Below are 16,311 nucleotides of genomic sequence, written 5' to 3' on the forward strand. Positions count from 1 at the left end.
CGACATCGAGGTAATCTTCTCTGGATGAGTCACTTGACTCTGACAAGTCGAAGTCCATGGAGCTGGAGGGAAAGGGCGTTAAACTAGACTACTGCATTAGGCAGTACAACAACACCGGCAGTACAACAACACCCGATTGCTCCGAGTTAGGGGTTAGCCTGGAGTACTATATTTGGAAGTGAAAATCCGAGTGCTTCAAGTTGTGTCACCCGCCGGGTTCTTCCAACGCCTGCGACGTTGTCCTCGTCTCAAAGTTCACACTACGCTACTATAGACGCCTAATCACCGTACATCGACTTCGACGGTTGCCTTTTCATGTCAGTCGAGGCGACACCACGGACGCTATGGGAGCGGAGCCTCATGGGCTGCGCATGCCATATAGGGGAACTCAGTTGCGACTCATGCGAGGCCTATCTCTATCATGTCTCCACTGGCTGGGGAGCGAATGAAAAAGGGCTACGAGATATCGTCAAAACTAACAATAATGCACCTCTGCTGCAGGCTCAGCTGTCTGAAATGGAGACGAAATTCTCCTCTCTTCAACCATCCATCGCCCGCATAGCTGATCTCGAAGATCAAATCCGCCGCCTCACCGATGAGAGAGATATAGCGACGAGATTGGTGAGCCACCTCGAAGCCAAGATATCAATGACGGAGAAAGAGTCTCCAACGGAATCGGGCCATCTTGACCAAATCCGCCTCTTAACTACCGAAAGAGATAGAGTAGTGAAATCGCTCAACGAACAGACGGAGCTCCTCAGAGTCCAGACCTCGGTGAGCGAGGCCTCGGATGCTCGGTGCTCAAGCTTGGCAGCGGCGAATGGGTGATAAAGTTTAGTCTGCCTATAATGCACTGTTCTAACATGCGATTATTCAGTCTTTTGATCCAAGAGAAACACAATCGCGATACGGAGATTTCGCAACTACGAAATGAGATTGAGTACGAGTCTATTAGTATGTCAATATCCTCAGGACTGAATATTATGTAGCGTACTTGTCTTGAAGAACAAGGAAATTTTGAATGCCCACAAGTATGTCTCTAGAATTGCAGTGTTGCCAATCTGACGAGTTCTGTTTGTAAATCAGCAAAGTCTTGCAGGACGAGCGGTCGCTCACTGCTGATTTGAGGGAAACCATACGGTTCGTGGAATACTCCCCATTGCTAGACACGATCCGTGAAAGTAACCCTTTCAGGCATCTGCAAAAGGTAGGTCAATTGGAGGTCAAGTCGACGACTGATGGCCATCATGGCATCGACAAGGACGTCCGCATCGAGGAATCGGGAGGCCAATCGAATCTTGATAACGCGACCGATTGCAATGACGATCGCTACGAAGAGAGGACCGTTGGCGCGCTGGACGCGTCTCACCACAACAACACCCATAGTCGCGACCACCACCACGACCTGGACGACACCGATAGCGGGGGTAACCCCAGAAAGCGCCCAAGGTATTCGTCGGCAGAACGTAAGTAGTGTCGTTATATCTATTATATTGTGTCTCACTGAGGATCAGTACGCGACACTCATGGGAAGGAGCCCGCTCTCGGTGACTTCAACATGCACGCAACACCACCGCCTTCTCCTCTTCCAATGGGCCCAATTATTGACTATCCAATGCGTTCGTTTTCGCCAGCTCCGACTCCAGATCCGCGGTTACCCAAAATCAATCCTATTGCCCGTCCCCAAATTGACCCTCTCAACTCTGAGTGGCGCATTCCGCCTAGCTGGGTTCCTGCGAACGCGCACGTATCTGTAGTCGATGGCAAATGGCGGGCCGGCTCTGATAAAGAAGACGCATTGCGGAACGAGGCACTTCATTTACCACCTCCAGCTCTTGAACCCCCTTTCGGTACAGGATTTCCTCAGAATATCGATCAAGTCAAGCAATATATGGAGCTAGCAAGTCAGCCAAATCAAGAACGCGCGTTAGCTTACGTTCTTTCTTGGGTAAAAGCCACGGAGAAGATACATCCATCCCAGTATTTCTCTTGGATGTCCTACCTGCGCCAGAATTGGCGGCAGCCACAATGGATCAAGGATAAACATCCGGACACTGTACGAAGCCGGCGCCCAGGTTCTGGACATGTCAAACGTCGTCGACAAAATAATAAGGTTGTCCCCGTTAGTCGTCCCCGCTGGGATGCCCCACTTGAAGATTGGGGGCACTATTTCTGGTCATCGCCTAAGACGGTCCGTTTCACAGACGGCCTTCGGTTGCCCAACAACAACAACGGCATCAAACTTCGTCAAGTTCGCGGCTATGTCATGGTCGCTTCTCGTGCGCCGTTTGAAGCCACTGAGAGGCAAATATGGCACCGAGCCTGTGCAGAGCTCTTGGCCTTTCCAAGGCGATACGAGGACTATGTCTTGAACGGGTTATCTATTTCGAATGGAAGGATAATGCAACCAGCGAAGGTGACGAAGAAATATACAGACGAGTCGGCCGCCCACGAGCTTGCGCGCCAAGGAGTCACGGTTGACGAAGTCCATGATGCTCAGCCGTACGGCTTCTTTTGGCTCCTCGACAACAGGTTTCACGCTGAGATGGGTCAGGGGATCAAGGAGCTTGTGAAGGCCATCAATGAAATTCCCAAACACGACATTGATGCAGTTCCTCGATTTGAACCACAAGTCTACCCGGAACCATCGAAAGTCCTGATCAGCGACTATAACCCGACAGAAGCGTCTTCGTCTCGCAGATCCATGTCGCAACCATCAGATGATGGAGGGGATGACTATGATTTTTATTGATAGCTGCTCCTGTATATACATACGATAAAACTTACATTTTCTTGTTTCTGATTCGCTGTGCAACTTCTGCGAGTGAATAACCAGTGTGTGGTGAGCTCTATATACATCAAAATATTCGGGAGGTCGCGCTTCAGCGCCCGCCCAGTGAGAACTATCAACCGTGGTTGAGCTCGTTTGGGATCTCTGGATGAGAATCAACGAGTCCATCGAGTCAATTCGCCCCCGATGACCAGCTCAATACAGCTCGTTTTAGGCAGATGAACCGATACCATTATAGTAGCTAATTTATGTCGCGCGTTGTACTTGTGGCGAGCATAAGTCAAACGTAAAGCTCACGTTGACGTCACAGCGTGCCGATATGGCTCGATATGGCTCTCTGGCTGCTCCGAACTTTCAAGCTCGGCAAATGCCGCATGTTCCATACGTTGTTGATTGCGGCTTCGAGAGTGCTCACTACTACACTCCATGCTCCAAATCTCGCTATCGAGACTATAGAAGCGCTCTGGACATGAGCTTGAGATGTCTCGAAACCGAGACTAGTTGATTCACCTCAAGCTTGAGAGAGTGCGGGCTTTGAGATGTCTCGAAATCGAGACGTGATGGACATTGATCCTGCCATCGAGCCCAAAAAGATGAAATACGTTACTTGCCACTGTCGTAGCCACTGCAAAAAGTGGAATCCTCAGACTCGCTGTTTTGTAGGAGATGGTAAACCAGTGTCTCGCGCTACACGAGATAATCATGTCCGGGACGACAAGCGTCTTGGCAGCGAGTTTGAAGAGGTCGCCATCACGGTCGCTGCGTCTAGTCCCGAAGACATCGGTGGTTGGCTGTACTTAGCGATGCACGAAGTCGCAGCAATGGCGGCTCTACCATCTTCTTCGCTCAGCAATCCATTGATCTTCATCAATAACCCCGCTACGTCAGGTGAATATGAGCTTCATATGGACCCACGGCAGCCCAATACGGGGATACATGCTCTACAAACACACAGACGATCCAACACTACCTTCCTCCACTCCGAGCTCCGTGTTGCCCATTTACTATCAAAGGCATATCTCTTCGCTCAATCCCAGGAAGTGGACACTCTCATCACCTCACTCGAGGACTATTTGCGTCAACTAGATGGCGACAAAAAACTTCACTGGTCGCAGCAACGGAACAGGAACACTGTCGACCGTAACGGACGATTGGTGATCAACACTGGTAAACTCCGTTTAGATTGCACAGCGATTGGCTCACAAGTTCATTTCTAGATGTCTACTTTGAATCTGTCATTCCTCTTGACTCTGTGCAGCAGGTTGTATACACAGTTTCGGCAATCATGCAAAATTTCTACTTTGTACCAAGAAAAGCGCTTCGCTTGCAAATCGCAGGGAATCGGGATCTGCTAATCTCATCTGGCGTACCCCGCTCGGTCGTTAATTCATTTGCCAAAGATCCACGAACAGCTACGACAACTTTACACATAGATCCCGTCCTTCGAACCTATGTGTCTTGTCCGACCTGTCATTCTGTTTATCCATATGACCCAAATGACAAGTCACCGCGTCATTGCATCGGCCGTGAAACCCCGCAAAGCTCAACCTGCAACGAACCGTTATGGAAAGAGTCTATTGTTGGAGGCCGTACCAGGATCGAACCACGCCTTACATACCAGCATCAGGATTTCCAACAATGGTTGGGGAGGCTCTTATCTCGTAAAGGCATTGAAGAAATCTTAGACGGTTATCCTGCGGGGCTTAATGCCACCCGACAGCCTATCTCGGATATCTGGTTAGCTAATGTCTTCCAGCAGCTCAAAGACCACGCGGGTAACCCGTTTCTATCTCACTCCCCCGCTGAGGGACGTCTGGTGTTCGGTCTATCAGTTGATAGTTTCGAGCCCAATTCCGCTAAGCCAGGACAAACCCCCAATTCCGCGACCGGGATATGGATTGTTTGTTATAATTTTCCGCCGCACCTTAGATATCTTCCCGAAAATATATACCTAGTTGGCATCATCCCCGGCCCCGCTAAACCTGATACCACGCATATCAATCCATATATTCAACTCATAGTCGACGAGTTTAAACCCTTCTGGCATCCTGGAGTATCCTTTTCGCGGACAGGGAGTTCGCCCAATGGCCGACACTACCTTGCGTTGCTCATTCCCCTCATTTGCGACATGCTTGGGGCTCGTCAGATCGCAGGGAAACCCGCCGCTATGGCCCATAATCTCTGTACCGTCTGTGATATCGATCACGACGACATAGATATTCTTGATCCCTCAGAATGGCCACCGAAAGACCGTCAGCAACTGCTCTTTTTTGCCAATCTTTGGAAGAATGCACGATGTACGGCTCATCAAAGTCAGATTTTTGATGCATACGGGCAGCGATGGTCCCCACTTTTCGATCTTCCTTATTGGGATCCCATTCGATTCATCGTCATTGACACTATGCACACCCTTGATATCAACCTCCTTAAGGGCCACCTCCGCGACATGTTCCGAATCGACCTCAAGCATTCAGGAGGAGATGGCGCATCTCACACCGCGACTGTCAAGGACAAAATGAACATCCCCAAAACCTACGTTGCCAAATTACCTGCCTGCAAGAAATTGATCGCAGAACATCCCCAAGATCTCCTCTACAAACTGTTAGAATTTCACCGTGCTATCCTTTATGTGATATGTGTAGAGAACACGATCCTGGGTGCCGCTTGTACCGAAGTAATTGGGACTCGGTGGATCTTAGCACAAAATATTGCTCGATGGGTGGGTGGATACTTTCTAGGCGCTACCACCACACCCCTAATACATTGTCTCAGCGAGCGGACGAGTCGAGCTCTTCTGTACAGAGATTCATACAACAGCAGGTCCCTATTGAAGCTATCACCCTCGAGGACCCCCTCGAGGAACCACCAAATATGTGGTTATCTGACTCGGATGATGAAAACCCGCAGGGCGTAGAGCCAAACGAAATCGAGCCCATCCCGATCGGAGGCATAATCGAGACCGTGCCGGCTGGCGTAATCGAGCCTATACCGGTGGGAGCCCCAATCAGAGTTGAAACTCCCGATCCTGCCCAAATGGTCAATGAAAATCTAGATTCTCAAAATATAGAGCGATACTCGCCGCTCACGCAAGACAAAAAGCTCCAGAGCACCATACGAAAGATATTGACACACCTGAGCTCCGATACGAAGGATATATCACGCGAGAGCATCTCCCAAGGATCGACGATCGACATCCTCCGCCATATTTGCCGTTTAATTGACATCGACGCCTCTTCTGTACCTACAGGTAGGCGTAATGTGAAAATTCCTTTGGTGAATGCCATCGTTGAAAAGGCTCGTAAATTTACATGCCCGATATGATTGAAATCTAACATGTCTCAACAGGCCATCACGGACGAAACTGTAACGACACTCCTGGCTTCCTTCCTTCCTGAACAAGGCTCCACGAGAACATCAGTATTGGGTATCGATATTATGAAGGAAATTTGGCAAGACATGGAACGCACAATGCTTCCCACTTGGACTTCCTACGTTCCCCATGATTGGGTCTCGCTGACAGACTTGAGTGCGAGTCAAACCCGTACACTATGCACAGTACATTTACCCATCACCTTGATCCGACTATGGCACGCTGCCGATGGTCGAATGAGAGAAATACTAGCAAATTTCATGGACCTCGTCACCGCCGTTGTAATCGCCAATATGCGAACCACTTCGCAAGATCAGATTGCTGACTATGACTTCCACATTGTTCGTTACATGCAACGAGCTCATCAACTCTACCCGGATGTGTCCATTAAACCAGTTCACCACGCTGCCCTCCATGTTGGAAGGATGCTAGAGGACTTTGGGCCTGTCCACTCCCACAGTTCCCCATACTACGAACGCTACATCAATTTTCTTCATCGTATGAACACAAATCGGAAGCCAGGTGAGTTAGCCAAGCCGCCAGGGTGAGTAGACTCAGCCAATGATGACATCACAGGTGGCCAACTCGAGTCTACGTTGATGGTGACATCTGCTCGCAATGCCAATCTCTCTGCCCTTTTGGCAGACAACACTGCCCTACGCAGCAAAGTATCTGGAATGGTTGACATTCTGGCCAAGTTCAGCCAAGAGGATCCACGGCGTCTTGCTCGGTTCCGCGAGTTCGAGCCCATGCAAGAGATAACATTGGGTCTTCAGGTAGAACTCGCACGTTTGGACGACCATTACTATCAGCTACTATGCAGCCAGCTTCCGGCCACTGTGTCCGCCCCCCGCAGTTTGTCATTCTATGATGAAATCGTGGTTCACGGCGTATCATACGGTTGTGCCGGTACTTCCAAAATCCGAAATAGTCTGGTCGTCTTTCGTCCTGCAGCAACTATAATCAATGCCGATACACCCATGTATGCTGGTGTCGTGGAAAAGATATTCCAATACTCCCCGCCGGCGTTTGCGGGTGTTTTCTTGGGGATCCGTTCCTTCCGCCCAGTGAATTCAGATCTTGATCCATACAGAAAATACGGATTTGCTGGTGGTTTCCTATCCTATAGGAATACGAATGACCACCATGTCATCCCGATATCAGCCATTATCTCGCACTGCGCTCTGACAAGTATGGGGGCCCAGCCCAGTCAAGAGCTTGTCCATGTCTTACCGCTGAATAGGGTAGGTTACATATACCCGATCGACCACAATGTTGCTAATCTTCAACCTGTATTCAGCTTAGGCAATCGTTTGAATCTTCCTGACTCTTGTACTCTTTTCAATCACTCTGCCATTTGTAAGGTACCTCTGCCTTACTACGCTTCCCCTGTCCTCCTAACTCCTGTATACGATACGAAGATCGCGAGCTTCCTTCACGCTTTGCCTTAGAGTGTTTCGTCCATACAGCGGACACCTTCCACCGATTCGCAACTACCTATTGGTGCGGTATCTTTGTAAGTATCAATTTAGCGGTCTCAGCGCTTAGACGGAAGCGATCTGAACGGTACATCTCATAAAGTGGATACCAGGCCCGCCAGGTGTTATCGGCGGGAGGGTATACGAAGATCCAGGCTAGTTATTCACCGATCTATAGCAGCGCCGTTGTACGACGAGCGAACAACAGCGTGGAATGGCAGGGTGGAGCCGAACCACAGCTAATGAGCATTCTATACGATGCGTACTCGTACTTACCTACTTAGTCCTGCATTTCTTCCGCAGCGTGTTCCGGAGAATATACAAGATGTCATTTACGACAAATGCGGTGACTAAAGCGGGCACAAGGAGACGGTGAAGTGCTGTACAAGTAAGTAGCGATTTACAGTAGGTATTATCGTTGCGATTGCTAAATGGTCGTATGCGAAGACAGTGATGAAATGCAGGTTCTGAGTGGCTAGTTGATACAAGTTGGGTATGATGCGTGAGATGAAGATGCGTGTAGGTAGTGGAGATGTCATGAAAATGTTTCGAAGTGGTGTTGGTGTTGGGCGAGAATGGTTTGCAAAATGATGGTATGTCTGGAGTAGCACGAAGGCCGGCGTCTACGCCAAGAAAGTATGTGCAGCAAAGTCGAACGAAATGAATGACGGGGCAAATTCTAATGCTACAGGACCCAAGATTCAGTGGCGCGCAAAGGGAATGCAAAGTGACGTACGTTTGTTTCTCGGCAGGGACAAAGGAAGTACCAGACGAGGGCCATCACCATAATGGCCAGCAAAAGCAACACAGAAAGTAAGCGTCACGAATTCGTTCCTAATAGTGAAGGCCGAGTGCCGCACGCTATGGCGACTGCGCAATCGAGTCTCGCTATCGAGACTGGGCATTAGCCTTCAGCTTGAGGGGTCTCGCTGTCGAGACAGAACATTTAAGTTGCCCTTGAGGCCTCCCACCACACGATCCCACGCCACCCCCTACACTAGTGCGTCGCAACTCGTTACTCCCCCAGCGATCCCTGAGCCAGTCTAATGAGGACTTATATATATGATAAATTTCATGCTATAAACCCCGCATGCGTGGGTTGCGCGCAATGTCATTGATAAATATTGATTTCGTACTGTGCTGTATTACCAAAAGTGGTAGTCCAGCCGGCACACTACTCAAAACGGTAGTCCACCAATATTGCAATCCCGACTGCGAAATTCGGCGAGCGCCGCGTGGCGTGTTGTCAACAACACGAGTATCAATCGAGGCTGGGCATTGGCCTTGAGTTTGGGTCTCGCTATCGAGACAGAAATTTGACCTTGAGCGTCACGATGCGCGCTGGCCTTGAAGAGTCTCGATACCGAGACAGAATAAGTCACACATATCCGATCATGAGGAGTCTCGATACCGAGATAAATCCAAGTCAATGCATGCTCTGCATACGTGCTGTTCATGTCTTCGAATCTCGCTTTCGAACGAGACTGAATATTGGCCTTTGTTGGCCTTGAGCTTGAGGGATTCCCATGTTGGCCTTTGTTGGCCTTGAGGGATTCCCTTTGTCGTTTTGTAGCTACGAGATCAAAAGACGTGGGGCTCGTTTCGCTCCTTTATACCCCCATCTCGCACACCCTTAGACTTACCACCACTCTATCCCATGTCTGCCTCTACCGTTGGTGAAGCAGTGATGATTGCTGTCGCTATGGCGGCTACAAGGTACCTTCCTTCGACGGCTCGAACAGTACGTGCGCATGGTTATTTGGTCTAAACTTCTTTCCTTACAAGCATGTATTGTGTAGCCACGTCCAGGAAATATCAACCAGCCCGCCGTTGGCTCCGAAGAGCGAGATATCAATGATACCGTGTCCCCGATCCCCGCTCGTGCCGCTGAGAAAGAGCCAGCTGTACCATTATCTACTATCGATGGCACGCCGTCGCACCCCGAGCCCACTGAGATGGGTATATCAGGCTGTTCGCCCAATGACCCCACAATTGAACCAGCCCCGGTTCTCATAACAGGCCCTTCCAATGGCCAGTTACGGGTGAGCAAACAAGCCGAAAGTCCTACGGACAATAACACGAAGCATGCCATCCACCCGCCTCTCCACCCTATGCGAGACATTAATCGGACATCCCTTCCATCACCAGAACATCAAAATCTTCCGCCCCCTCAGACAGGTCGGTCTTCCCTAGAGCCTGAGCCTGTGTCTGCTTCGCCCCAGGCAATTGCAATGTCCCCCCCGAGCTCGAATGCCGAAATACTTGAGGTTCCTCTGCCGCTTATTCAACAGGATGGTTGTCATTCGGAGCCCTCGTCGCCTTCCCCACAGGCTATTCCAGCATTAGATTCCGAGGCAGCTGAAATCAACCCGGACATTCCAAGGGGAGGAGGGACTGAATCTATAACAGATCCTGAGTGCGACATTCTCGTACCAGCTTTATCGCGACTTTCTCTCCACCCTGTCCCCTGTCTCTGTGTAAATCACGCAGACCCGTATTGTGCTATAGGTCGAAGTGCCCGAGTCACCTCCCGGTCTCGTTCGCATACTCAGGTGAGAAAGTCTGGCTCATTTGGTTTCCGTTGAACTCATGTGTCCGTGCTGGCACAGGCCATCGAAACGGAGCTAGGGATCCTGGGTAAGAAGGTACGAGTGGGGAAGGCCCTTCTGGCGAACCTAGTAAGTAGTGTTATGAGATCCATTGCGCCGTTGTTGTTGACTTCTGACTAGAAGTCCATCTTCAATACTCATCGGAGGAAAGACCAACGCCAGAAGCAAGCTTTGAGACACGCTGTGAGTTCGTTCGAGACTCGTTTCCCTCTTAGTTGATCTCTAATTCGGATTCAGTTGTCTGTGCTCAAAATACGTAGGGCGCGTCTAGTAGCACAGAATCATGAACTCAAGGTCGAGGTTAGGTGTTTCGTTCTCAAGAGTCCGTCAATTGCAACTTATACTTGTACGCATCAGAATCAATATAGAAATAACCTGGAATTGATAAATCGAGAGCTCAAGATAGGAATAGAAGACGCCGAACAGCAGGTCCGTTGTCACGAAGTTCGTGATTTTTCTTGCATCTAACCACCGCTTTGATTGTTCCACAACTCCGAAATATAATCAAATTGCAGAAGACTATAATTGAGGCCCGTCTTAGCTCCCTCCAGACTGCGCACGAAGAGCTCATAAGGGTCAAAGACGACGCCGAGCAGGAGGTGCGTAGTGAAATCCCGGCGTAACTGTTCCTGACCTTCTTCAAGATCACCGGCCTACAACAACAGATAGAGTCGTCCAACCGGGAGCTTGTTCGAACCAGAGAGGACGCCGAGCAAGAGGTGCGTATACGAAGTGAAATCCTGGCGTAACTGCTCCTGACCTTCTTCAAGATCACCAGCCTACAACAACAGATAGAGTCGTCCAACCGGGAGCTTGTTCGAACCAGAGAGGACGCTGGGCAAGAGGTGCGTATACGTGGTGAAGTTCTGGTGTAACTGCTCCTGATCTTCTTCAAGATCACCGTCCTACGACGTCAGATAGAGTCTCTGAAGCATTCTGTATCGATTGAGGTTAGTCTCCCATCACATTCACCCGGTTTCACTTACATATATTGCCACTCAAGTCTGCAGCCTTACAGACGTGCAAGCGGGAACTTGTTCGAACCAGAGACGACGCCGAGCAAGAGGTGCGTCGTGGAGTCGCGACGTAACTGTTCCTGACCTTCTTCAGATCACCGGACTAAGACATCAGATGGAGTCTCTGAGGCATTCTGCATTGAATGAAGTTATTCCGTCCTGCATTCATCCGACTGAGCTGACATCATGTCCAATTCAGTTACAGGAAATCATTAGTACACACGACAGGAAGGAAGCCTTAGTGAGTCGAAATACCATACTTTACTTCGCTAGCTGAATTTTTAGATGAACATGCATGTGCAAACAGAAATCGAAGTACAGAGGCGAATGGTTCAAACTGAGGTCACAGTTCCCTTCGCCGCTGGAGTGCCTGTTTCTTATTCTCATATCAGGCCTTGGAGCATATTGTAGCAATGCAAACGGAATTCGGAATCCTGGCCAAGGAGGTGAGTCGCATGATATCATAACCAGAACGATCTTCTCACCGCGGGCAAGCTCGAAGCTCGTCATCAACTGCCACTAGTGGAGGTGATAGAAAGACTTCAATCCCAGGTCAGTGTTCGTATCTTCAAATGATTTGCAACTGAATGGCACCGATGGTAGATTTTGGAGCTTTCTTCGGCTGTGCGATGGGCAGATTTGATACAGGGTCGCCGTAAGGTCAGCTCCTTCATACGCTTACGTTTGACATCGACTCGTCGCCCGACTTCTCATACATGCACGCAGTTGCCCCTTGTCGAAACCAGAGCTATGCAAACAGAGCCTTTGCCGAGATTGGACAAGAGTGTCCAGCTTCATTGCACGCGCACTGGTCAAACCCAAACGGAGTCTTTGCCGAGATTGGACAAGAGTGTCCAGCTTCATTGCACGCGCACTGGTCAAACCCAAACGGAGTCTTTGCCGAGATTGGACAAGAGTGTCCAGCTTCATTGCACGCGCACTGGTCAAACCCAAACGGAGTCTTTGCCGAGATCGGACAAGAGTGTCCAGCTTCATTGCATGCGCACTATTCAAACCCAAACGGAGTCTCCACCAACACTAACACAGGAGGAAACGCAGACAGAGCTCCTTCAAGGATCCACGCACCTAGAGACTCAGCCCAGTCACAGGGCCTCGCCCTCGGTGGCTCCGATGGCTTCCACTCGCGTGGTGTCTATCTCTACCTCAACCACTCCGATGACTCCCACTCGCAGGGTGTCTACCTTGACCTCGACCACTCCGATGACTCCCACTCGCAGGGTGTCTACCTTGACCTCGACCACTCCGTTCACTTTCAGGATGACGGACTCTCCAGGCCGTGCTATAACCCACGCTGGACAATGGAGTTCCACCGCTCGCAGGATCTCTATCGACTCGGCCGTGCAAACCTTCGAAGCGCGTATCAGAAAGCGGGGACGATCTGCCTCATATAGCCCCCGAGATAATACTCGTGGTAAGATAGGCCTCACTCAGAACCGTCTTGGTCATGTGCCAGGCCGTGACAATGTGTGATGAAACCGTTCAAAACCCCATACAAAAGCTTAAGCTCGCTAAATCAAAATTCCGTCCGCAAGAGATTGTTAGAAATGAAAATTGGCAGATTTCCTTGCGACCAGAATTTTGAATTCGAGGCGTACAGAATTTGAACTGAGTTTACAAGTTTCCTTGCCTCAGTTTGGTCATAAGCACGGTTGCCATATTAGGCACGGATAACCCTTGCCTCCCAAAGCGCGTCGCGTCGCGACCACTGACACACTACACACAATCTTTCAATGCTATTTTACACTCCATATAATGGGCTCTAAACGAAAATGGAACCTTAAGAATCTAGGCAACTGGGTTGGCTACTCACCAAAGACAAAAAAATCGAAAATAGACGAAAATAAAGAGAATGTATGTCATCTTCACCTTTCTGCAGTATGAAAAATGCCTAAAGCGCCCCATTGAAGACTCCAATATACCCGGAAACATCGAAGAATGCCTCAGGCCCTCTCAACGACGCTTCAGCAAGCAGTTTCCACAGCAAACACTGCCCACATACCTTTTCACTTCCACACACTCCTATTGAGGCCAGCCAGGCTCCTGAGCCAGCAGCGACAGATTGGCAGCGCAAAACGAGAGCTCCTGCTGCTGAGAGCGACGTAGAAGGACCTTTGGGTGAGTCCGACTACACCAATCCTGAAAGAGAAGCAAGTTTCTGAGCGCAGATGAATAAACTTTCCGCCGCCGCCTCTAGCTCACCCACCTGAGGAAGACATAGAAGATGGATGGCTCGATGATTCAGACGATGAGGGAGTTGGTTGCGGAGATGAACCGTTTGATCACGAAGACGATGAAGACATCGACGAGCCAAATTTAAATGCAGATGCTAGAGATGACGAAAGCGGTGAAGGCGTCGAAAGCGAGCATTCCAATGTGCCGCTGAGCTTGCCTGCTGATGACGAGAATGAGAACAGACATGACATCATTGCAAACGAAGACAGCAGCTACAATCCTGATACGCACCATAAACCAAAGTATGCCGGCACATGGATACCCGCTCCAGATCTTGACGCGGTTAAGGCTGCGCACGCTGACCTCGAGGCTATTCTTAAACCGAAGAGGAAGAAGGGGTATGGTCATCAAGATCCTGGTCTGGATCACGTCGTCCGCGAACGCTTTGAGGCCATGCGTCTGTTTTGCTTCAATGTCATCAGCTTTCAGACAAAGAATCCTCACACCTCACAATGGACACAGGCATCACTCTACACAGCCAAAAGCCTAGGACACGGCCCTTATCAAGCCAAACTCCTTCGAAATTGGACACGGGAGTTTGTTCTTAATCGTGAATTCATTCCCGAGCACAGCTGGAAAGGCGGATTAGGCAGGAGCCACTTGGATGATGAGGACTTCGCACAGGAGATCAACCTGCACTTGCAAGGCCTTGGACAGTGGATCCGCGCTCAGGATATTGTCGACTATGTCTCGCGCCCTGATGTTCTCGAAAGGCTGGGCCGCCAAAAGCCGATCTCACTTGCAACGGCGCAGAGATGGTTGGCAAAAATGGGGTACCGTTGGACCAAAACACCTAAGGGTCAATACAGCGACGGCCACGAACGCATCGATGTTGTGAGGTACCGAAAGGAGGTCTTCTTGCCGGCCATTGCCAAGGTAGAGCCTTCGATGCGGAAATGGAACAACGATGGTACTCAGGAAGTGGAGGAAAACCCGCCGCCTCGTCGCAAAGTCCTGTGGTACCACGACGAATCAACATACTATGCACATGACCGTCGTCGAGTCCGTTGGGTCCACAAAACGGAGAAGGCAGTGCCGCTTGCGAAGGGAGAAGGGCATTCATTGATGGTGGCTGCATTTGTCTCTGCGGACTACGGGTGGATCTGCCTGCAGCTTTTCCGTGCAGGAAAGGCGCGTGATGGGTATTTTGACAACAATGATGTCCGTGCCCAGTTCAAGAGAGCTATGGAGTATGTTAGGGAGCATTACCCAGACGACAATCACAAATTCGTTTACGACAACGCGAAGACACATACAAAACGAGCCGAGGGTGCACTTTCAGCATCCAAAATGCCAAAAGGCCCTTCGTCAACTTTTGGAGTTGATGTTAATGTGATGGGACCCGATGGCAAGCCCGTCTACGACACTGATGGGAAAATCAAGAAGGAGAGAGCCCGCATGGCCAACGGGAAGTTTGCGGATGGGCGCGAGCAAGACTTCTATTTTCCAGAAGGGCATAATCGTGCTGGTCAGTTCAAAGGGATGGCAGTCATCATCGAGGAACGGGGGTTCAGCGATATCGCCAAGAAGAAGGCGCAGTGCGGGAAGAGCTTTGGCAATTGCCCAGAAGGAGCCACTGACTGTTGCTGCCGCCGGTTCCTCTACAACCAACCTGATTTTGTGCACGTCGAGTCTCTTCTCGAGCAGGACGCGAAGGCGATGGGATTCCAAGTCATTTTTCTCCCAAAATTCCATTGCGAGCTGAATTTCATCGAGCAATGTTGGGGATACGCCAAACGGCGTTATCGGATGTATCCGCCCTCATCGAAAGAGGAAGACCTTGAGCGGAACCTTCTCCAGTCTCTTGAGGAGGTGCCTTTGATTGCGATGCGAAGGTGAGCACTTGTGATCCAGGCTCTGATTACTGTGTTACTGATGAGACTTGATGCAGATTTGCGACTCGCTCACTTCGTTTCATGGATGCGTACCGCAAAGGACTCAACGGCGCAGAAGCGGCTTGGGCTGCAAAGAAGTACCGCGGCCATCGCACAATCCCTGAGAACATCCTGTCTCAGATTGGTACCCTTATGAATGCTCCTCGACACCGATAATGATTTTACAACGACATTATGACCATTTATGACCATTAGATATATTTTAAAACTACTATAATTCCCATTCTTTGAGTATATACAGAGTAACCTTAGTGCAATAGTACCGTAGTACTTAGCTTTGTCTATAATAACCCCTGTCGAGGCTGCTAAGCTCTGCGTAACGGAATGTCACAAACTCACATGACCAAGACGGTTCTGAGTGAGGCCTATCTTAAAAAGCGGAAGGCCATTGAGGGCGATGTTGCTGATGACGCTTCTGAAAGTAGCCGGGAAAGAAGACCAGTTGTGACATCGGCAGATGTGCAGAGACTTAGCGCGAAACAAATTAGCCAATTGCTGGCTACTCTCAAAAAAGTGGGTGTAAAGTTTCCCAACACAAAGTCACCCAAGATAGAGACCCGTCGCAAATGGTTGTCCGACGCTCTCGCTGGGCCTATACCAAAAGCTACTTTCGAAGCTCTTATTGAACTTGGAATGAACATGATTTAGAAAGACACTAGGTTACATTTCTATCTTGTAATTGATCTTGCGCCCATTCTTTCTCGCTACAATGTAAACTAGACAAAAATTGAAAACAGGCTGCTATGACTGGTATGGTTACTGTTTTTCTATGTGAGTAAGGGCCCCCAATCGCGACGTCCCGACGGAGTTCGGCCCACAATACTCAACTGGGTAATTCCGCTCACAATTTATAGGCAATTGTCGCGCACGGTAACATTGATAGATATTGGTGTCTGCAC

General features: G+C 49.7%; 2 protein-coding genes across 2 annotated transcripts; both read left to right on the forward strand.

The window, feature by feature from the left end:
* Nucleotides 1-315: 315 nt before the first annotated feature.
* Nucleotides 316-2,752, forward strand: PC9H_011259 (uncharacterized protein; the record flags this gene model as incomplete). The annotated part of the gene is made up of 5 exons (XM_036780744.1): nucleotides 316-824; nucleotides 878-940; nucleotides 990-1,031; nucleotides 1,087-1,466; nucleotides 1,515-2,752. The coding sequence occupies 5 exons, from the start codon at nucleotides 316-318 to the stop codon at nucleotides 2,750-2,752; spliced, it is 2,232 nt and encodes a 743-aa protein (XP_036626599.1).
* A 6,544-nt stretch (nucleotides 2,753-9,296) lies between these two features.
* On the forward strand, nucleotides 9,297-12,755 carry PC9H_011260 (uncharacterized protein; the record flags this gene model as incomplete). Its single annotated transcript, XM_036780745.1, has 16 exons — nucleotides 9,297-9,380; nucleotides 9,439-10,191; nucleotides 10,249-10,317; nucleotides 10,369-10,431; nucleotides 10,486-10,553; nucleotides 10,617-10,677; nucleotides 10,764-10,847; nucleotides 10,893-10,967; nucleotides 11,019-11,093; nucleotides 11,145-11,198; nucleotides 11,252-11,314; nucleotides 11,464-11,505; nucleotides 11,657-11,710; nucleotides 11,760-11,816; nucleotides 11,868-11,924; nucleotides 11,991-12,755. 16 exons carry the CDS (start codon nucleotides 9,297-9,299, stop codon nucleotides 12,753-12,755), a joined length of 2,424 nt encoding a protein of 807 aa, XP_036626600.1.
* Between the last annotated feature and the right edge of the window lie 3,556 nt (nucleotides 12,756-16,311).

The sequence above is a fragment of the Pleurotus ostreatus genome (genome assembly GCF_014466165.1).
Source record: "Pleurotus ostreatus strain PC9 chromosome Unknown scaffold_9, whole genome shotgun sequence".
Taxonomy (NCBI): Eukaryota; Fungi; Basidiomycota; class Agaricomycetes; order Agaricales; family Pleurotaceae; genus Pleurotus; species Pleurotus ostreatus.